Source organism: Nerophis ophidion, linkage group LG11, assembly GCF_033978795.1.
Source record: "Nerophis ophidion isolate RoL-2023_Sa linkage group LG11, RoL_Noph_v1.0, whole genome shotgun sequence".
Taxonomy (NCBI): Eukaryota; Metazoa; Chordata; class Actinopteri; order Syngnathiformes; family Syngnathidae; genus Nerophis; species Nerophis ophidion.
In genome coordinates this window covers 37,295,977-37,312,800 of record NC_084621.1, presented here as the reverse complement: position 1 = coordinate 37,312,800, position 16,824 = coordinate 37,295,977, and the positions used below count along the sequence as shown (strand labels likewise).

Here is a 16,824-nt window from a genome sequence, read left to right as displayed (position 1 = left end):
CAAGCATTAGGCAGCGCATTAATTTCAAAAACGCATCACAATGTTCACTTTTTCCTTCGACAAAATGACAGATTTTTACTCACTACAGCCAAAAAACATAATAAAACATCCCTTACTGTACAATTTCTGCTCTCAAGAGGATGCTGACTGTTTGGATGTTCATATATTCCTGTTTAGATGAAGAATGGGGGCGGAACAAAGCGCAGACCAAGCCTTTTTTTGTGCGTAGACCAAGCCTCTTTTCGTGCCATTCTCGCCATTCCTGGGTCTAAATTCAATGCCAAAGTTGACCAACTCATCAGATTATGTGCTCATCCTTCTACCATCAAAGTGAGAGGCATTATTTATGATCTAGAACAGGGATAGGCAAACTACTGTTGCTCTTTTTAATCCTGCCTGCCAAATATTAGAACAAAATTAGGCAAAGATCTGTTTTGAGAATTTCCACAACAAAACTGGTAATAGACTATGATGCTTTGGGGAAAAAAGGGTCAACAAGACTGCTCCCACTGAAAAACAGTGTAAGTGTTAATTCATTCTGTACGATGTTTCTTTGAGGTCCTGATATGATATTGTTGAAAATAGATGTGTTTAGCCCATTATTGCGAAGTCTACTTGACTCTCAACAGATAAGACATGCTTTGAAATGCATCATGTGCTCGCCCGGCCCGTCTGTCAAATTCCAAAAGCCAATGTGGCCCCTGAGTCCAAAAGTTTGCCCACCCCTGATCTATAATAAACTTTCACCAGCTCCAAGACGAGAAAGCAGCTCACCAGCCAATGATGTCAACATAGCAGCACAAGCCATTTAGCTCCCTCTGATCATGGTGCCGCAAAAATAGTTGGCCTGCTTTAGTGCTTGTAATAACAATATCACTAATAGTTTGTTAATTTTCAAGTCAAGAAATGTAAATGGAGTATTGGTGACGCTTTTTCGATGTTTTCAGAGGGATTTTCGGGCAGAATAGGTAAACTCTCATTGACTACATCATAAGCGGATTTTTATTTACGTTTGTTTACAAGTTTAAATGCATTAAAAAAAACTCAGTCGTCTTTTCTCTCATGATTGTGAACCATAGGCAAAGTTTCAGAAAAAGTGCAGTTCGACTTTAAGCTAATGTCAAGTTTAAAGTTATAACTTCCTCTTCATTTAACATGTGTTTGTTTCAACACTTGTATGGCAATAAATCATGTAAAAATGTTACTTAAACATTGCTTTTAGAGTTAATTCTAACTACAAAACATTGCCATGTATATTAGCTACTAGCACTAACCACTAGATAGCTAGCGCCATCTGTTAACTTATGTCAAGTTTTAAGTTGTTGCTTTTTTCCATTTGAGTTTGCCGTAACACGTGTATGTATAAGAGTTAGTAAAAAGCATTTCCTGTAAAGATAATGGTGGTTTTATGCTGGTTAGTTTGTTGGTTAGATAAATAGAGAAAAGTGTTTTGACTGTTACAGTCTTCTTGCATCGTGGCCAGGTGGCACCGCTGAATTGTCATTAAATAGTTGATTATTAAATTAGTTTGATAATTCCATTAACATTGTACAGACTGTGACATGCATTGGATTGGTTTTGTGTTGTGCTCCACAGAGTGCTGTTCTAGCTGTCAATTCCCTGACCTTTGACCTACTGTAATGTTGGTCCCTTTTGTAATCAGTCCCCTTTCACACACATTAGAACATAATGTGATTTGTTTAAATGACTGGAATGCAACTTTTGTGAAAAAAAACAATGCTTAAACTGACTGCTGTGTGCTACTGGAACGAGTCCGCAAGCGAGCTTGTTTGCAAGATCATTTTATTATTTTCTCCTTTTACATAACATTAGAGCTGAAATTCTTTTTACACTTGTGTGACAGTTTATACAGCATATTACACGTTATTAAAAATGTAGTTTTGATAACATTAAAATCCATTCAGGTGCACCAAACGTGATCTCTCTCACTTTGAAATTCCAGGAAGGAAAAGCCTCTTTCTTCATAGACATGAATTACCATTAATTGATAAACGTGGACCCCGACTTAAACAAGCTGAAAAACTTATTCGGGTGTTACCATTTAGTGGTCAATTATACGGAATATGTACTGTACTGTGCAATCTACTAATAAAAGTTTCAATCAATCAATCAATCACACCACTTTGTCAAGGACAGCTTTTAAACTAAAATGTAAAAAGGCTTTACTACACATCTGAAAATAAAGCCAACTACAGCTACAGACGTGACAACTGTAAGTTACAGTGCAAAGTAGTGTTGTCTCGATAGTATACAAGTATGTATGAATAAAGTGGCTTACTGTAAGTGCAGAATAGCGCTTATTGGAGAGACACACTCCTGGAAAAACACATCATTAGCATTAAAGGCCTACTGAAACCCACTTCTACCGACCACGCAGTCTGATAGTTTATATATCAATGATGAAATATTAACATCGCAACACATGCCAATACGGCCTTTTTAGTTTACTAAATTGCAATTTTAAATTTCCCGCGAAGTGTCCTGTTGAAAACGTTGCGGTACGATGACGCGTATGATGACGTGTGCGTTTGACGTCACCGGTTGTAGCGGACATTTTTTTCCAGCCCGATCCAAGCTATAAGTAGTCTGCTTTAATCGCATAATTACACAGTATTCTGGACACCTGTGTTGCTGAATCTTTTGCAATTTGTTCAATTAATAATGGAGACGTCAAAGTAGAAAGATGGAGGTGGGAAGCGGTGTATTGCAGCTGCCTTTAGCAACACAAACACAGCCGGTGTATCCTTATTCAAAATTCCCGAAAGTGAAGCTTTACTATGGAACAGAGCGGTCAAGCGAACATGGTTCCCGACCACATGTCAACCGGCAGGTTTCGGTGAGAAAATTGTGTTAATAAGTCGGCTCATACCGTAGACATGAGCGGAGCTTGCGTCCTCCTGCAGCTGCGGACTATTACCTCCTCCCACCGGAGACACTGGCGGTCACCACACCCTTGGCCACACCCCTCCGACTTTCAGGTACCATATAATCTCACTAAAACACTAGTAACACAATAAGCAGGTAAGGGATTTTCCAGAATTTTCCTAGTAAATGTGTCTAATAACATCTGAATCGCTCTCACTGCCCTCGCCTTTTTTTTTTTTTACTTTTTTTTTCTTTCTAGTCCTTCACTCTCACTATCCTCATCCACGAATCTTTCATCCTTGCTCAAATTGATGGGGAAATCGTCGCTTTCTGGGTCCGAATCGCTCTAGCTGCTGGTGGCTATGATTGTAAACAATGTGAGGATGTGAGAAGCTCTACAACCAGTGACGTCACGTGCACATTGTCTGCTACTTCCGGTAAAAGCAAAGCTTTTTTATTAGCGACCAAAAGTTGCGAACTTTATCGTCGATGTTCTCTACTAAATCCTTTCATCAAAAATATGGCAATATCGCAAAATGATCAAGTATGACACATAAAATGGACCTGCCATCCCCGTTTAAATAAAAAAATCTCATTTCAGTAGGCCTTTAAAGCTACAGACACATGCGACCATGTGTTCCCAGTAGGACTTAATAAAAGCACTACATGCCAGCATTAAGATAACATTTTGGCCAAACACACTTTCAATTCAACACTATTCAGGCACCTTTGAGATGTATTGGTAAAAAAATGTCATCATATTAGACTTTTTAAACTAGTCTTTAGAGCCGGGGTGTCCACACTCTTTCCAGCGAGGGCTGCATACATAAGAATTAAAGGCTGCTGGAGGAGGGCACTTTGAGACATTTTTTACATTAAAGATATAAGAGTCTATCAATATACTGTATGCTAAACTATCTGAACACATGTTAACTTTGTGCTATCAGTAACAAAAGCTTATTCTACGTAATTCTGCTCTAAATTAAGCATTTTCAAGCATAAAAATGCCTAAATGAAATAAAAATATGAAGACTGAGGTAGTATTGGCCACGAGACGAGACCAAAACAATCAGCCCGTGCTGTTCAGTATTGCTTCCACTGATTGGTCCAGCCTCAGGCAGCATTGCTAACATTAATATGCTAACTTATTTTAGCCAATTTAGCATTCAAACGTCATATAATTTGGTACTTGACACATGCTGTTAGCTTGCTAACATAAACGTGCTAAACTTTTTTTAGCCAAATTTGCCACCTAACACCTAAAGAGTCATATACAGTAACTTGGTACTTGACACATGCGAGCTGTTAGCATGCTAACATTTTTTGTTTTAGCTTATGTTGCATTGATAATTCAGTACTTGACATATGCTGTTAGCATGCTAACATTAACATGCAAACTTTTCTTAGCCAAATTCACAACCTAACAGCTAAAGAGTCATATTACGTGGTACTTGACACAGGCTAGCTGTTAGCATGCTAACTTTTTTAAGCTTATTTTGAATTCATACGCTTTATAGTTATATAATTTGGTATTTGACGCATTGTAAATGTCAACATGCTAGTGTTCAGCTTGCGCATTTCAGCGGCTTGCACATTTCTGCATCCACACGCAATTTCTGCAAAAATTGCACATTACAGTTTTGTTGTGTGTAGTGTTCTAATCTGGGATGTATTTATTTTGTTTTGAGTACGTGTCACAAAAAAGTTTAGGACGGTGACAGTTTGACTCTAAAAGAGACTATTTCCATTTAATTTTCTATTGCCTTCAAAATGTTAGGATGCTTGGCTCACCATTCCTCCATTTTTGAGTTGATGTGTCCAACATGTCACCCTGCACCATTACCTTAAATTAGCCCAGCAGCGGGACCTTGAGACATTTATCAGCTAGGTTCAAACACATCATCAGCATTGGGCGGCATTGCGTAGTGGGTAGAGCGGCCGTGCCAGAAAACTGAGGGTTGCAGGTTCACTTCCCACCTATTGACCTCCAAATCGCTGCCGTTGTGTCCTTGGGCAGGACACTTCACCCTTGCCCCCGGTGCCGCTCACACTGGTGAATGAATGATGAATGAATGATTGGTGGTGGTCGGAGGGGCCGTAGGCGCAAACTGGCAGCCACGCTTCCGTCAGTCTACCCCAGGGCAGCTGGGGCTACAGATGTAGCTTACCACCACCAGGTGTGAATGAATGATGGATTCCCACTTCTCTGTGAGCGCTTTGAGTATCTAACAAGAGAAAAGTGCGATATAAATCTAATCCATCATTATTATTGTTAATATTATTATGATGATACTCCATATTGGAAACATAACATCATGTCAAAGTGCACCCCATTTTCTGCTTGAGGCCCATTTTTTAGTGGCTCTTGACATCTTAAAAGAGGGCCAATCAAATGCCTAGCAAATTAAATGTATGAATTAAATAGATTTTTTTTGGTCCTGCATCTTGTGGACAATTGATTATTAATAAATATATAATTCCACATGACACTAATTTGCTTTGTCGCCAGTAAGACAAGGTAGCTTATCATTTATTGACCTATATTGGATTGGTTTTAGCAATCTTAGTGTAAACAAAATGTAGCAAAATGTCTCATTCTGTACCCCACAAGGTCACGTCTCTGCAATCTGTTCCGACCGGGACTAAAACCTGGCATCTTCGTCAATAGAGAAGAGCATGTTAGCTACCGAGCTAAAACCCTGGACTCTCGAACCAGTACTGCTCTAGTTGTCAGGGAGTGAGGTTTACCAATGGCCCAGCCACACCAGCTTCCATCCAGTATTATCTGGTTTGCATCCCTCGCTGGAACAAGTTTGGACACCTCTGCAGTCACGTTGGCAAAACAAAGACACAACTTTTTCAAAATGAAGACAGTGTCTATAAGGGGTTGTAAAGATAAACGACATAATGGTAAAATTCCCGACAATATTACAGTTTCAATATTTATTATCATAATACCGTTGTTACCACACGTAGAAAAATCACGCTCAATACCTTGCTTAGCATTAGACAAACTTCATTGATCCACAAGGGAAATTGTTCCACACAGTAGCTCAGGTACAAAGGATGGAAAAGGTAGCTATGTTAGCTACCTCTTTTTGTTTATAATGTCTATTTTATGCTGGATCTACTCTCTATTGTATGCTGCAGCTGTTCCATATACTGTAATATTCATCCATCATGGTACATGGTAATTGTGATATATTGTATATATTATATAAAAATATAATATATCAGTATATGTCATATACTGTATATATAATATGTAAATATTACACATATATTTTATATTGCTACTACAGTACATTTTTAGTCTACTTTATACCTGCATTATCCTTTCCAACCTTACACTTTCCATCCTTTGTTAACAGAGCTATTGTGTGGAACAATTGCCCTGGTAGATCATTAAAGTTTGTCTATGTGTATGACTATGTAAGGATGGAAAGGATCATGCAGGTATAAATTAGACTAAAATGTACCATAGTAGCAATATAAAATATAACATTAGATTAAGATTAGTTTATTTCAAAGGGGACAATTTGATTCATAAAACGGAATAGATATGGTAACGATAAAAAAAGGATATAGAAGACATTTCAGAACCTCTTACATATATCAGTAACGTATCATTTCAAACCGGCAAATTCCCTGACAAAATGAATATTGCAAAAGTTGTACCAATTCATAAGAATGGAGACTCACACCAATTCACTAACTACAGACCAGTTTCATTACTTCCACAATTCTCCAAAATCATGGAAAAACTATTCAATAGCCGATTAGATAAATTTATCAACAAAAGTGTGACGCTCGTGGAGAACCAATTTGGATTTAGAGCAAATATCTTAACATCAATAGCATTAATCAAAATAACAGAGGATATTACCAATGCAATAGATGGTAAAGAATGTGCAGCCGCAGTATTCATGGTTCAACAAAAGCATTTGACACAATTACCGTATTTCCTTGAATTGCCGCCGGGGCGCTAATTAATTTAAAACCTCTTCTCACTCCTGCGCTTACCAAAGGCATGCGGTAAAACTAAGCATGCGTTAATTATTTTAAAACCTCTTCTCACTCCGGCACTTACCAAAGGTATGCAGTAAAAATTTGAGTGTGATGTATGCTTGGACCTTAAATCCTACTGAATAGCTCTGAATCTTCTTCTCTTTGTGCGATTTCAAAATACCGGTATTGAAATCAGCCTCCTCCATTTTGAAAATGATGACAGGGGAAGTGTCACTCGTGACGTCACGAGTTTGACCAGGCGGTAATACTAAGCATGCGCTAATTTTCTTGGGAAGCGAGTTTGACCCGGCAGTAATTCAAGGCAGGCGCATACTATATGCCGTGCGGCAATTCAAGGAAATACGGTAATCATGATATTTTAATACAAAAACTAGAACGATATGGCATCAGAGGTTTGGTATTGAACTGGGTAAGAAGCTATTTAACCAACAGGAAGCAATATGTGAAGATGGGTGAAAATATGTTAACACAGTTGGATATATCTTGTGGTGTACCCCAGGGATCAATACTGGGACCAAGATTGTTTAATCTTCATACAAACGACATTTGTAAAGTTACAAAGGACTTGAAGTTAGTTTTATTTGCAGACGACACACCTGCTTTCTGTTCAGGAGAGAACACACAGAAGATAATACAAATAATAACAGAAGAAATGAACAAATTAAAAAAATGGTTTGATAAAAACAGACTATCTTTGAATATCAGTAAAACTAAAATAATGATATTTGGTAGCAGTAGAAAAGAGCATCAGACACGAATACAAATAGACGGAGTAGATATTGAAAGGGTAAAAGAAACCAGATTTTTGGGAGTATTAATAGTTGATAAAATTAACTGGAAATCTCATATACAAAACATACAACATAAGGTGGAAAAAAACATTTCAATAATGAATAAAGCAAAATACGTCCTGGGCCAAAAATCACTTTATATTCTCTACTGGTCGCTAGTGTTACCATATCTGAGTTATGTTACGATCCACTACATGGATCGTTTGTTGTTTGCTTTTGTGTATGTTTTGATCACGTTTTGGACTCTGCCGATCCCAGTATTTGAGCACTTCCTTGTTTGTATTCGTCACCATAGCGACTTCATTTGTTCCGCCTGCGCTGACGCCCGGCGCACACCTGTTTTTGATTACCGTTTCTGTATTTATACCTGCCTACTCCCTTTGTTCTGCCTGAGTTCTCCACTTGCTTTATGCAACATGCACGTTCGTTTATCTGGTCCTGTTTTTGGCTTGCTAAGTTCCACCTCAGCTTTTGGGCGCATGACACGCGCGCTTTTGGACTTTTACCCAGTGCTAGTGTTAGCCTAGCTCCCCGTACGTTGCACGCGCTTTCTTTTGTATTTGCATCAGTGTTATTTTGTCATTTTATAAATTAAATCCAGCTCCTACCAGCTAACTTGCTTGTCTGGTCCCATGCATCTTGAGTTGACACCTCCGCGCATTGCAATGCGCACCGATCGTGACAAGTTATTGTGCATGAATATGGGGAAATAATTACAAATGTGCGCTACATTTGTTAACTGTGTTACAAAAAAGATCAATTAAACTAATACATAATGTTGGATATAGAGAACAGACAAACCCTTTATTTATTGAGTCAAAAATATTAAAGCTCGATGATTTTGTAAAATCGCAAACAGCTAAAATTATGTACAAAGCAAATTATAACCTGCTACCTAAGAATGTACAACAATTCTTCTCAACTAAAGAGGAGAAATATAACCTTAGAGGAAAATCTAATTTAAAACATTTGTATGCACGTACAACACTTAAAACCTTTAGCATATCAGTATGTGGAATTAAAATATGGAATGGATTAGGAAAAAAGTTAAAACATTGTACTGATATGATCCAGTTTACGAGGCTGTTCAAATTAATAGTGCTTACAAAGTACAAAGAAGAAGAATTATGAAAAACACTTTCAACCTTATTGGAAATAAGATATTCTTCATCTCAGTTTGGTAATAATGACTGAACTAATTAATTACATATTACAAAACTGTTGTATTACTCATTCACGGATGTAATTTTATTATAAAGGTCAGTGGATGAATGTATATAATTGTAGACGCTCTGATGTGGGAAAGGGGTAGGATAAGGATTAAATAAGCTTTGCTTCTTCCTACTCCTTTTCGGACATGATGTGATGTGAAATGATGTGGGATTGTTTGATGTATTATGTTGTAAGTGTATTCATGATCATGTTCAAAATAAACTAAGGGGGTTGATGCACTGATGTGTTTTTGTGTTGATTTAATAAAAAATAAAAAATAAAAATAAAAGTACAAAAAAAATAAAAATAAATAAAAAAATAAATAAAAATAAACTAAGAAAAGAAAGAAAAGAAAGAAAGAGGTAGCTAACATTGCACACGAACTGCAAGCTATCTCAAATGTTGGCATGAATACAAGTTTTAAAAATGAAACTTGGTTAATAGTGTGTGGAAATAGGCACTTTTTGAGCACATTCACAATAACCATGATACGAAATGGTCTTATGTTCACATCCCTACTTTCTATCACACAACTTTTGTCAGCAAACACCACCATGGAAAACACTTGGCTCGTCAACTATCACCATAATGACCAATATTAAAACACAGTAGCATGGAAGGCTTAAGTATTCATTATAAACAAGGCAGAGGTTTTATTTAACAAGTATATTGAATATTTTAGGCCACTGTAACATCACACATAACACTGTGTTTGAATAATTAATTGTGATTATTTGGTGTGACACTAGATGGAGCTGGCATACCAGTTTCAAAATCACTGGTCTATCATTTCTTAGATCAGGGGTGTCAAACTCCTTTTTTATATCGGGGGAAACATGGAGAAAAATCTACTCCCAAGTGAGCCAAACTGGTAAAATCACGGCACGAAAACTTCAAAATAAAGATTACTTCAGATTGTTTACTTGGTTTAAAAATAGAAAAAGGACATTCTTAAAATGTACAAATTCTAATGTTTGTTCGTTTTTTTTACACTTACATGTTGCGGTTATTAGTATTCTATCTTTATTTGTTGTTATTTATACTTTCTGAATAAATGATGTGATAATGTTTATCAGTCTACTCATTGGGGTTAATTTTTGATCTGTCAAGATAAAACAATTATATCAAAATCAAACTACAGGATGTTATTTATATCGTTTGCTCATTTTCCTCAACTGGTGCACTAACGTGGTTTATTTTATTTTTTTACATATGTAGCATCATCTACAAAGATACAAACAATTGCTATTGCGACATCTAGAGCAGAGTTTTTCAACAACTGTGCCGCGGCACTACTGTGGCCGTGAGATACAGTCTAGTGTGCCGTGGGATATTATGTCATTTCACCTAATTGTGTTAAAAATATTTTTTTTGCAAACCAGTAATTATAATCATATGTGCCATTGCGGATTATAATTGAGCTCGGCAGAGTAACCGATTAATACTCTTCCATAACAGTAGGTGGCAGCAGGTAGCTAATTACTTTGTAGATGTCGGGAACATGGTTTGTCGTGATCACAATATGTGGCGAGTGCCGCTAAAAAAATGCATTGAAGCTTAGGGAAGGCTATGCAAAACTAAACTACAACTGAACTGGCTGCAAAGTAGAAGCGCAAGACAAGAACTAAACACTACACACAAAAAAATAGCAACAAATTGAAAACAAGTCATGGTGTGATGTGACAGGTGGTCACAGTATACCTACTTTGAGACAAGAGCTATAGTCATGCATGCTTGGTTATGGTTTGAATTCATAGTGAGGACAGCAGAAAACGTCATCAGGACTCCTCTTTCTCCTATCCAGTATCTCGCAAAAAGCCGCTGCCTTAACAGGGCTCAGAAAATCAGTAGAGACTCCTCCCACCCCCACCAAGGACTGTTTTCACTGCTGGACTCTAGAAAGAGGTTCCACAGCCTCCGTAGCAGAACCTCCAGGTTCTGTAACAGCTTCTTCCCTCAGGCTGTAAATCTCTTGAACGCATCATAATAATCTCCTCAATTCCCCCCCAAAATGGATTAACTCTCTGGAATATAAAGACAATAAAACATACATCCGTTAACCTGGATGCATATGCAAAAGTGCAATATATTTGTCTGTACAGTAATGTATTTATTTATATCTGCACCTTATTGCTTTTTTATCCTGCACTACCATGAGCTAATGCCACAAAATTTCGTTCTTATCTGTACTGTAAAGTTCAAATTTGAATGACAATAAAAAGGAAGTCTAAGTCTATCCAACAATTGCAAGAATTACTTTTTATTGTCAATATCTGCTACTGAGTTTCATTTTTTTAAAGGGGAACATTATCACAATTTCTGAAGGGTTAAAACCAATAAAAATCAGTTCCCAGTGGCTTATTTTATTTTTCAAAGTTTTTCTCAAAATTTTACCCATTACGCAATATCCCGAAAAACGGCTTCGAAGTGCCTGATTTTAACCGTCGTTATATCCACCCGTCCATTATCCTGTGACGTCACAGCATGACCACACAGAAACAAACATGGCGGATAGCACAGAAAGGTATAGCGATATTAGCTCGGATTCAGACTCGGATTTCAGCGCCGTAAGCGATTCAACAGATTACGCATGCATTGAAACGGATGGTTGGAGTGTGGAGGCAGGTAGTGAAAATGAAATTGAAGAAGAAACTGAAGCTATTGAGCCATATCACGACAGACAGCGGCACGGGAAGAAGCGAGGACGAATTCGGCGATCGCCTTCTAACCAACGATTGGTATGTGTTTGTTTGGCAATAAATGTGGGTGGAGGGAAAGGCTGGATGCAAATATAGCTACAAATGAGGCATAATGATGCAATATGTACATACAGCTAGCCTAAATAGCATGTTAGCATCGGTTAGCTTGCAGTCATGCTGTGACCAAACATGTCTGATTAACACACTCTACATAAGTCAATACCATCAACAAAACTCACCTTTGTGCATTCATGCACAACCTTATAAGTTTGGTGGACAAAATGAGACAGAAAAAGAAGTGGCACAAATCACGTCTTAGCCAACATATCCAGGGGGTTTACTTCGCTTGTCTGCGGGAAGAGACTGCCGTCGTCCCTGAATAGATTGCACTCCGGCAGATTCAGTGGTGGTCTATTTTCCAATATTGCAGTTTTGTTTGACTTTATCGTTGGAAATGCATCTGCTTTGAGTGTCGCACATTCTTGCCATCTCTGTCGTAGCATAGCTGTCATCAGTAAAGTGTGCGGAACAAACGAGGGACTTTCGCATCTTATGGCCACTGGTGCATGTTGTTACACCCTCCGACAACACACCGACGAGGCATGATGTCTCCAAAGTACGGGAAAAAAGTCGAAAAAAACGGAAAATAACAGAGCTGATTTGACTTGGTGCGTGTAATAAGATTGAGAAAATGGCGAATCGCTTCATGTTGTGACGTCACGGGTGAAAGGTCATCGCTACGACAGGCTATCAAATGAAAGGCGTTTAAATCGCCAAATTCACCCTTCTAGAGTTTGGAAATTGGTTAAAAAAACATATGGTCTTTTTTCTGCAACACCAAGGTATATATTGACGCTTACATAGGTCTGGTGATAATGTTCCCCTTTAATGATTTCTGCTGGTGGTGTGCCTCGGGATTTTTTCAAAGAAAAAGATGTACCTTGGCTCAGAAAAGGTTAAAAAACACTGATTTAGTGCAGTGGTTCTCAACCTTTTTTCAGTGATGTACCCCCTGTGAAATTTTTTTTAATTCAGGTACCCCCTGATCATAGCAAAGCATTTTTGGTTGAAAAAAAAAGATAAATAAGTAAAATACAGCACTATGTAATCAGTTTCTGATTTATTAAATTGTATAACAATGCAAAATATTGCTCATTTGTAGTGGTCTTTCTTGAACTATTTGGAAAAAAAAGATATAAAAATAACTAACAACTTGTTGAAAAATAAAGAAGTGATTCAATTATAAATAAAGATTTCTACACATAGAAGTAATCATCAACTTAAAGTGCCCTCTTTGGGGATTGTAATAGAGATCCATTCTGGATTCATGAACTTAATTTGAAACATTTATTCACAAAAAAAGAAATCTTTAACATAAATATTTAATGAACATGTCCGCAAAAAATCTAGCTGTCAACACTGAATATTGTTGTATTTTTTTCACAGTTTATGAACTTACATTCATATTTTCTTGAAATATTATTCAAAAAATATATTTATAAAGGATTTTTGAATTGTTGCTAATTTAGAATATTTTTGAAAAATCTCACATACCCCTTGGCATACCTTCAAGTACCCCCATTTGAGAACAACTGATCTAGAGGACACATTTAGAACGGCAGTTTTTTTTCATTAAACAATTTCGGCTCATATTTATACTTAGCAAACTCATCCCGCGGACCGGGATAAAACCTGTTCGCGGGCCTGATCTGGCCCTGGGGCCATACGTTTGACACCCCTGTTTTAGATGGAAGTGGTTATTTCTGCACTTGCACTGGGGTCAGATATTTACATAACAGCCCCCCCACCCCCGCCCACCAGCTAACATGGGGGCTTCAGTTACTTTGTTATATGGCAGTAATGCTAACAAGAGCATAATGTGTATCGTGCGTGGACACAATGGTGTAATAATCCATAATGATATTATGGACAAGCGGTAGAAAATGGATGGATGAATATTACTTATTTACCTGTTGTCTCCTTTAGCATTGGAGGGCGGGGGGTGCAGAAGCGTTTGGTTGTCCTCCATGTCCACCACGCATTTTGTATTCAGCTCCATTTCTGCACAAAAACACGTTTGGAGGCAAAACCGGGGGGTGGGGGGGGGGGGGGGTAGAAATCCGACTTTTAATTATGCAAATCCAAAAAAGTGCGATTCGACTCGAGGAAAAGTTGTTGAGAACGCTAAACATTTCCAATACTCACCTCTGCGGTTCATGGGCCGAACTCTCACTGCAACTTTGACTTTTGTATCCGACATTTTTGTCCACTTTCACACTCGCAGCCTGTGGGAGCTCAGAGGGGAAAAGTCTCCGGACAAGAAGACGACGCACGCACACGACCGATGACAAAAAAAAAAAAAGGCGAGGTATCCTTGCTAAAACCGACCAAAAAGCGTAGAAAAGACATAAAGTCGCTCATTGTTGTAGTCCACGTCCGCCAGGGTGGGTTTGGGGTAAAACTGCAGAGATCCACTTGCAAACAGCATCCCCACCACCACCGCCATCTTCCACCCCGAGCTCGACTGCTCTCCTCTGGCAGGCGGGAGAAGCTGCACGGAAGACGGCTCAGCGTTGACCAACACGCCGCTCATTGGTGGAAGTCACGGAGCTGACATGTGATGGAACATTCCTCTTCGTGAGCTTAATGCTCGTGTCTGTAAGTCAACACGACATCAAAACTCACACAGATATAATACAAGTACACCATACGAGAGTTGCGTGGAAAAAGACCTTATAAGACCTGTGTGAAGTCCCCTCCCCCTTTCTAATTGCAAATATTAAAATAACACAAATAAATAATTAAAATAACACCAACACTTGTTTTTGCTGGTTTGAGTAGTAAAAAGGTTTGTTTAGGCTGTTAAGGATTTTAAGTAATTCTATGCGAATGTTTCTGACTAGTGACGTCATATACACCCCTCTCCAACACACCTTGTCCAACTCCAAACCTCCCCAAACTTGTCCCAAACGTTTGTTCTGTCAAAAAACTTTGCAACTATTAAGGTTTTAATGTTTAATTTAGCGCTGTCAAATGATCAAAGATTTATTCATATTAAAGGCCTACTGAAATTAGATTTTCTTATTTAAACGGGGATAGCAGGTCCATTCTATGTGTCATACTTGATAATTTTTGCGATATTGCTATATTTTTGCTGAAAGGATTTAGTAGAGAACATCCATGATAATGTTCGCAACTTTTGGTGTTAAGAGAAATGCCCTGCCTCTACCGGAAGTCGCAGACAATGATGTCACACGTGTGGGGGCTCCTTACATATTCACATTGTTTTTAATGGGAGCCTCCAACAAAAAGTGCTATTCGGACCGAGAAAACGACAATGTCCCCATTAATTTGAGCGAGGATGAAAGATTCGTGCTTGAGGATATTGATAGCGACGGACTAGGGAAAAAAAATGATTAAAAAAAAACAAACACGATTGCATTGGGACGGATTTCGATGTTTTTAGACACATTTACTAGGTTAATTCTGGGAAATCCCTTATTTTTCTATTGTGTTGCTAGTGTTTTAGTGTGTTAAATAGTACCTGATAGTCGGAGGTGTACGTCCACGGGTGTCTTGACGCCAATGTCTCAGGGGAGTCGACGGCAGCTTTATGGACGGCACAAGCTCAGCTTTTCTCCGCTAAGAAGCGACTTTTTACCACAATTGTCTCACCTAAAACTGCTGGTTGAAATTCCGTCGTGATTCATGTTTGCTTGACCGCGCTCTGATCCATAGTAAAGTTTCACCTCCAGGAATTTTAAACAAGGAATCACCGTGTGTCTGTGTGGCTAAAGGCTAAAGCTTCCAAACTCCATCTTTCTACTGTGACTTCTCCAATATTAATTGAACAAATTGCAAAAGATTCAGCAACACAGATCTCCAAAATACTGTGTAATTATGCCGTTAAAGCAGACGACTTTTAGCTGTGTGTGTGTGCAGCGCTCATATTTCCTTAAACCCCGTGACGTCTTGCGTACACGTCGTCATTACACGATGTTTTCAAGGCGAAACTCCCGGGAAATTTAAATTTGTAATTTAGTTAAACTAAAAAGGCCGTATTGGCATGTGTTGCAATGTTGATATTTCATCATTGATATATAAACTATCAGACTGCGTGGTGGGTAGTAGAGGGTTTCAGTAGGCCTTTAATCACATTTGGTCATTTGGATAATCCCGTGATCTCGAAAGGGACAAGCAGTAGAAAACAGATGGATGAATGGATAATTATTCACAGGTTACTACTCACTTGCATAATTTAAAGTACGTTAAAAAGAAGTCCGATATTTTCAGCTTTAGGATTTTTTTCTATGTTTTACTTGAATGTACGTTATTTATTTGATTAAAGTTTGGTAACATATAAAAATGGGACCCATTACCTTCTTGCTTGGCACACAGCATTAAAGGGTTGGAATTGGGGGTTAAATCACCAAAAATGATTCCTGGGCGCGCCCACCGCTGCTGCTTACTGCTCCACTCACCTCCTAGGGGGTGATCAAGGGTGATGGGTCAAATGCAGAGAATAATTTCGCCACACGTAGTGTGTGTGTGACAATCATTGGTACTTTAACTTCAACAGTTTTATCTAAAGTCCCATATGGATGTAATATGAAGTAAGACACACACAAACACACTTTCCCAGCAGGCACAAGGCATTGATACAATGTCGATTTTACATACATGGTTTTTTTTTAAAGTGACTTCGAAACAACGCTGCAAAATGGTTGTATTAGTATATTGAAAAAACGTTGATGTCTCAATTTAGATCCAAGTTGTTGGTCACGAAATGATCTCAAGTCAAAGGTCACAGTACACCCCTCTCCAACACACCTTGTCCAAACCTCCCCAAACTTGTCTCAAACGTTTGTTCTGGCAAAAAACTTTGCAACTATTAAGGTTTTAATGTTTAATTTAGCGCTGTCAAATAATCAAAGATTTATTCAGATTAATCACATTTGGTCATTTGGATAACCCTGTGACCTCGAAAGGAACAAGCAGTAGAAAATATTCAGATTCCAGAAAACGCAGAGTGAGATGTTCTACCTCTTGTGCGAAACACAAATGCATAAAGTGACTTAACACATTAGAATGACTAGTGAAACATTTAAAAACACAACAACCAACTTCTAAAACATAAAATGACTCCGAAGAGATGCACAGTGACATCTAAAATGTAAATTACTCCTAAAACACATAACAAGACTCCT

The 16,824-nt window shown here is 38.2% G+C and overlaps 1 protein-coding gene across 5 annotated transcripts in view; it reads right to left on the bottom strand.

Annotated features, from left to right (window-relative positions):
• The window catches only part of kif13a (kinesin family member 13A), a 121,212-nt gene extending 106,880 nt beyond the window's left edge, over positions 1-14,332 (bottom strand). For all 5 annotated transcript variants that reach the window (XM_061915806.1, XM_061915809.1, XM_061915807.1 and 2 more), the window contains exons 1-2: positions 13,823-14,332; positions 13,588-13,678 (exon numbers count right to left, since the gene is read on the bottom strand). In XM_061915806.1, the coding sequence (XP_061771790.1) occupies positions 13,588-13,678; positions 13,823-13,877 (146 nt within the window). In that variant the 5' untranslated portion in view covers positions 13,878-14,332. The remainder of the gene's footprint in view (positions 1-13,587; positions 13,679-13,822) is intronic.
• Between the last annotated feature and the right edge of the window lie 2,492 nt (positions 14,333-16,824).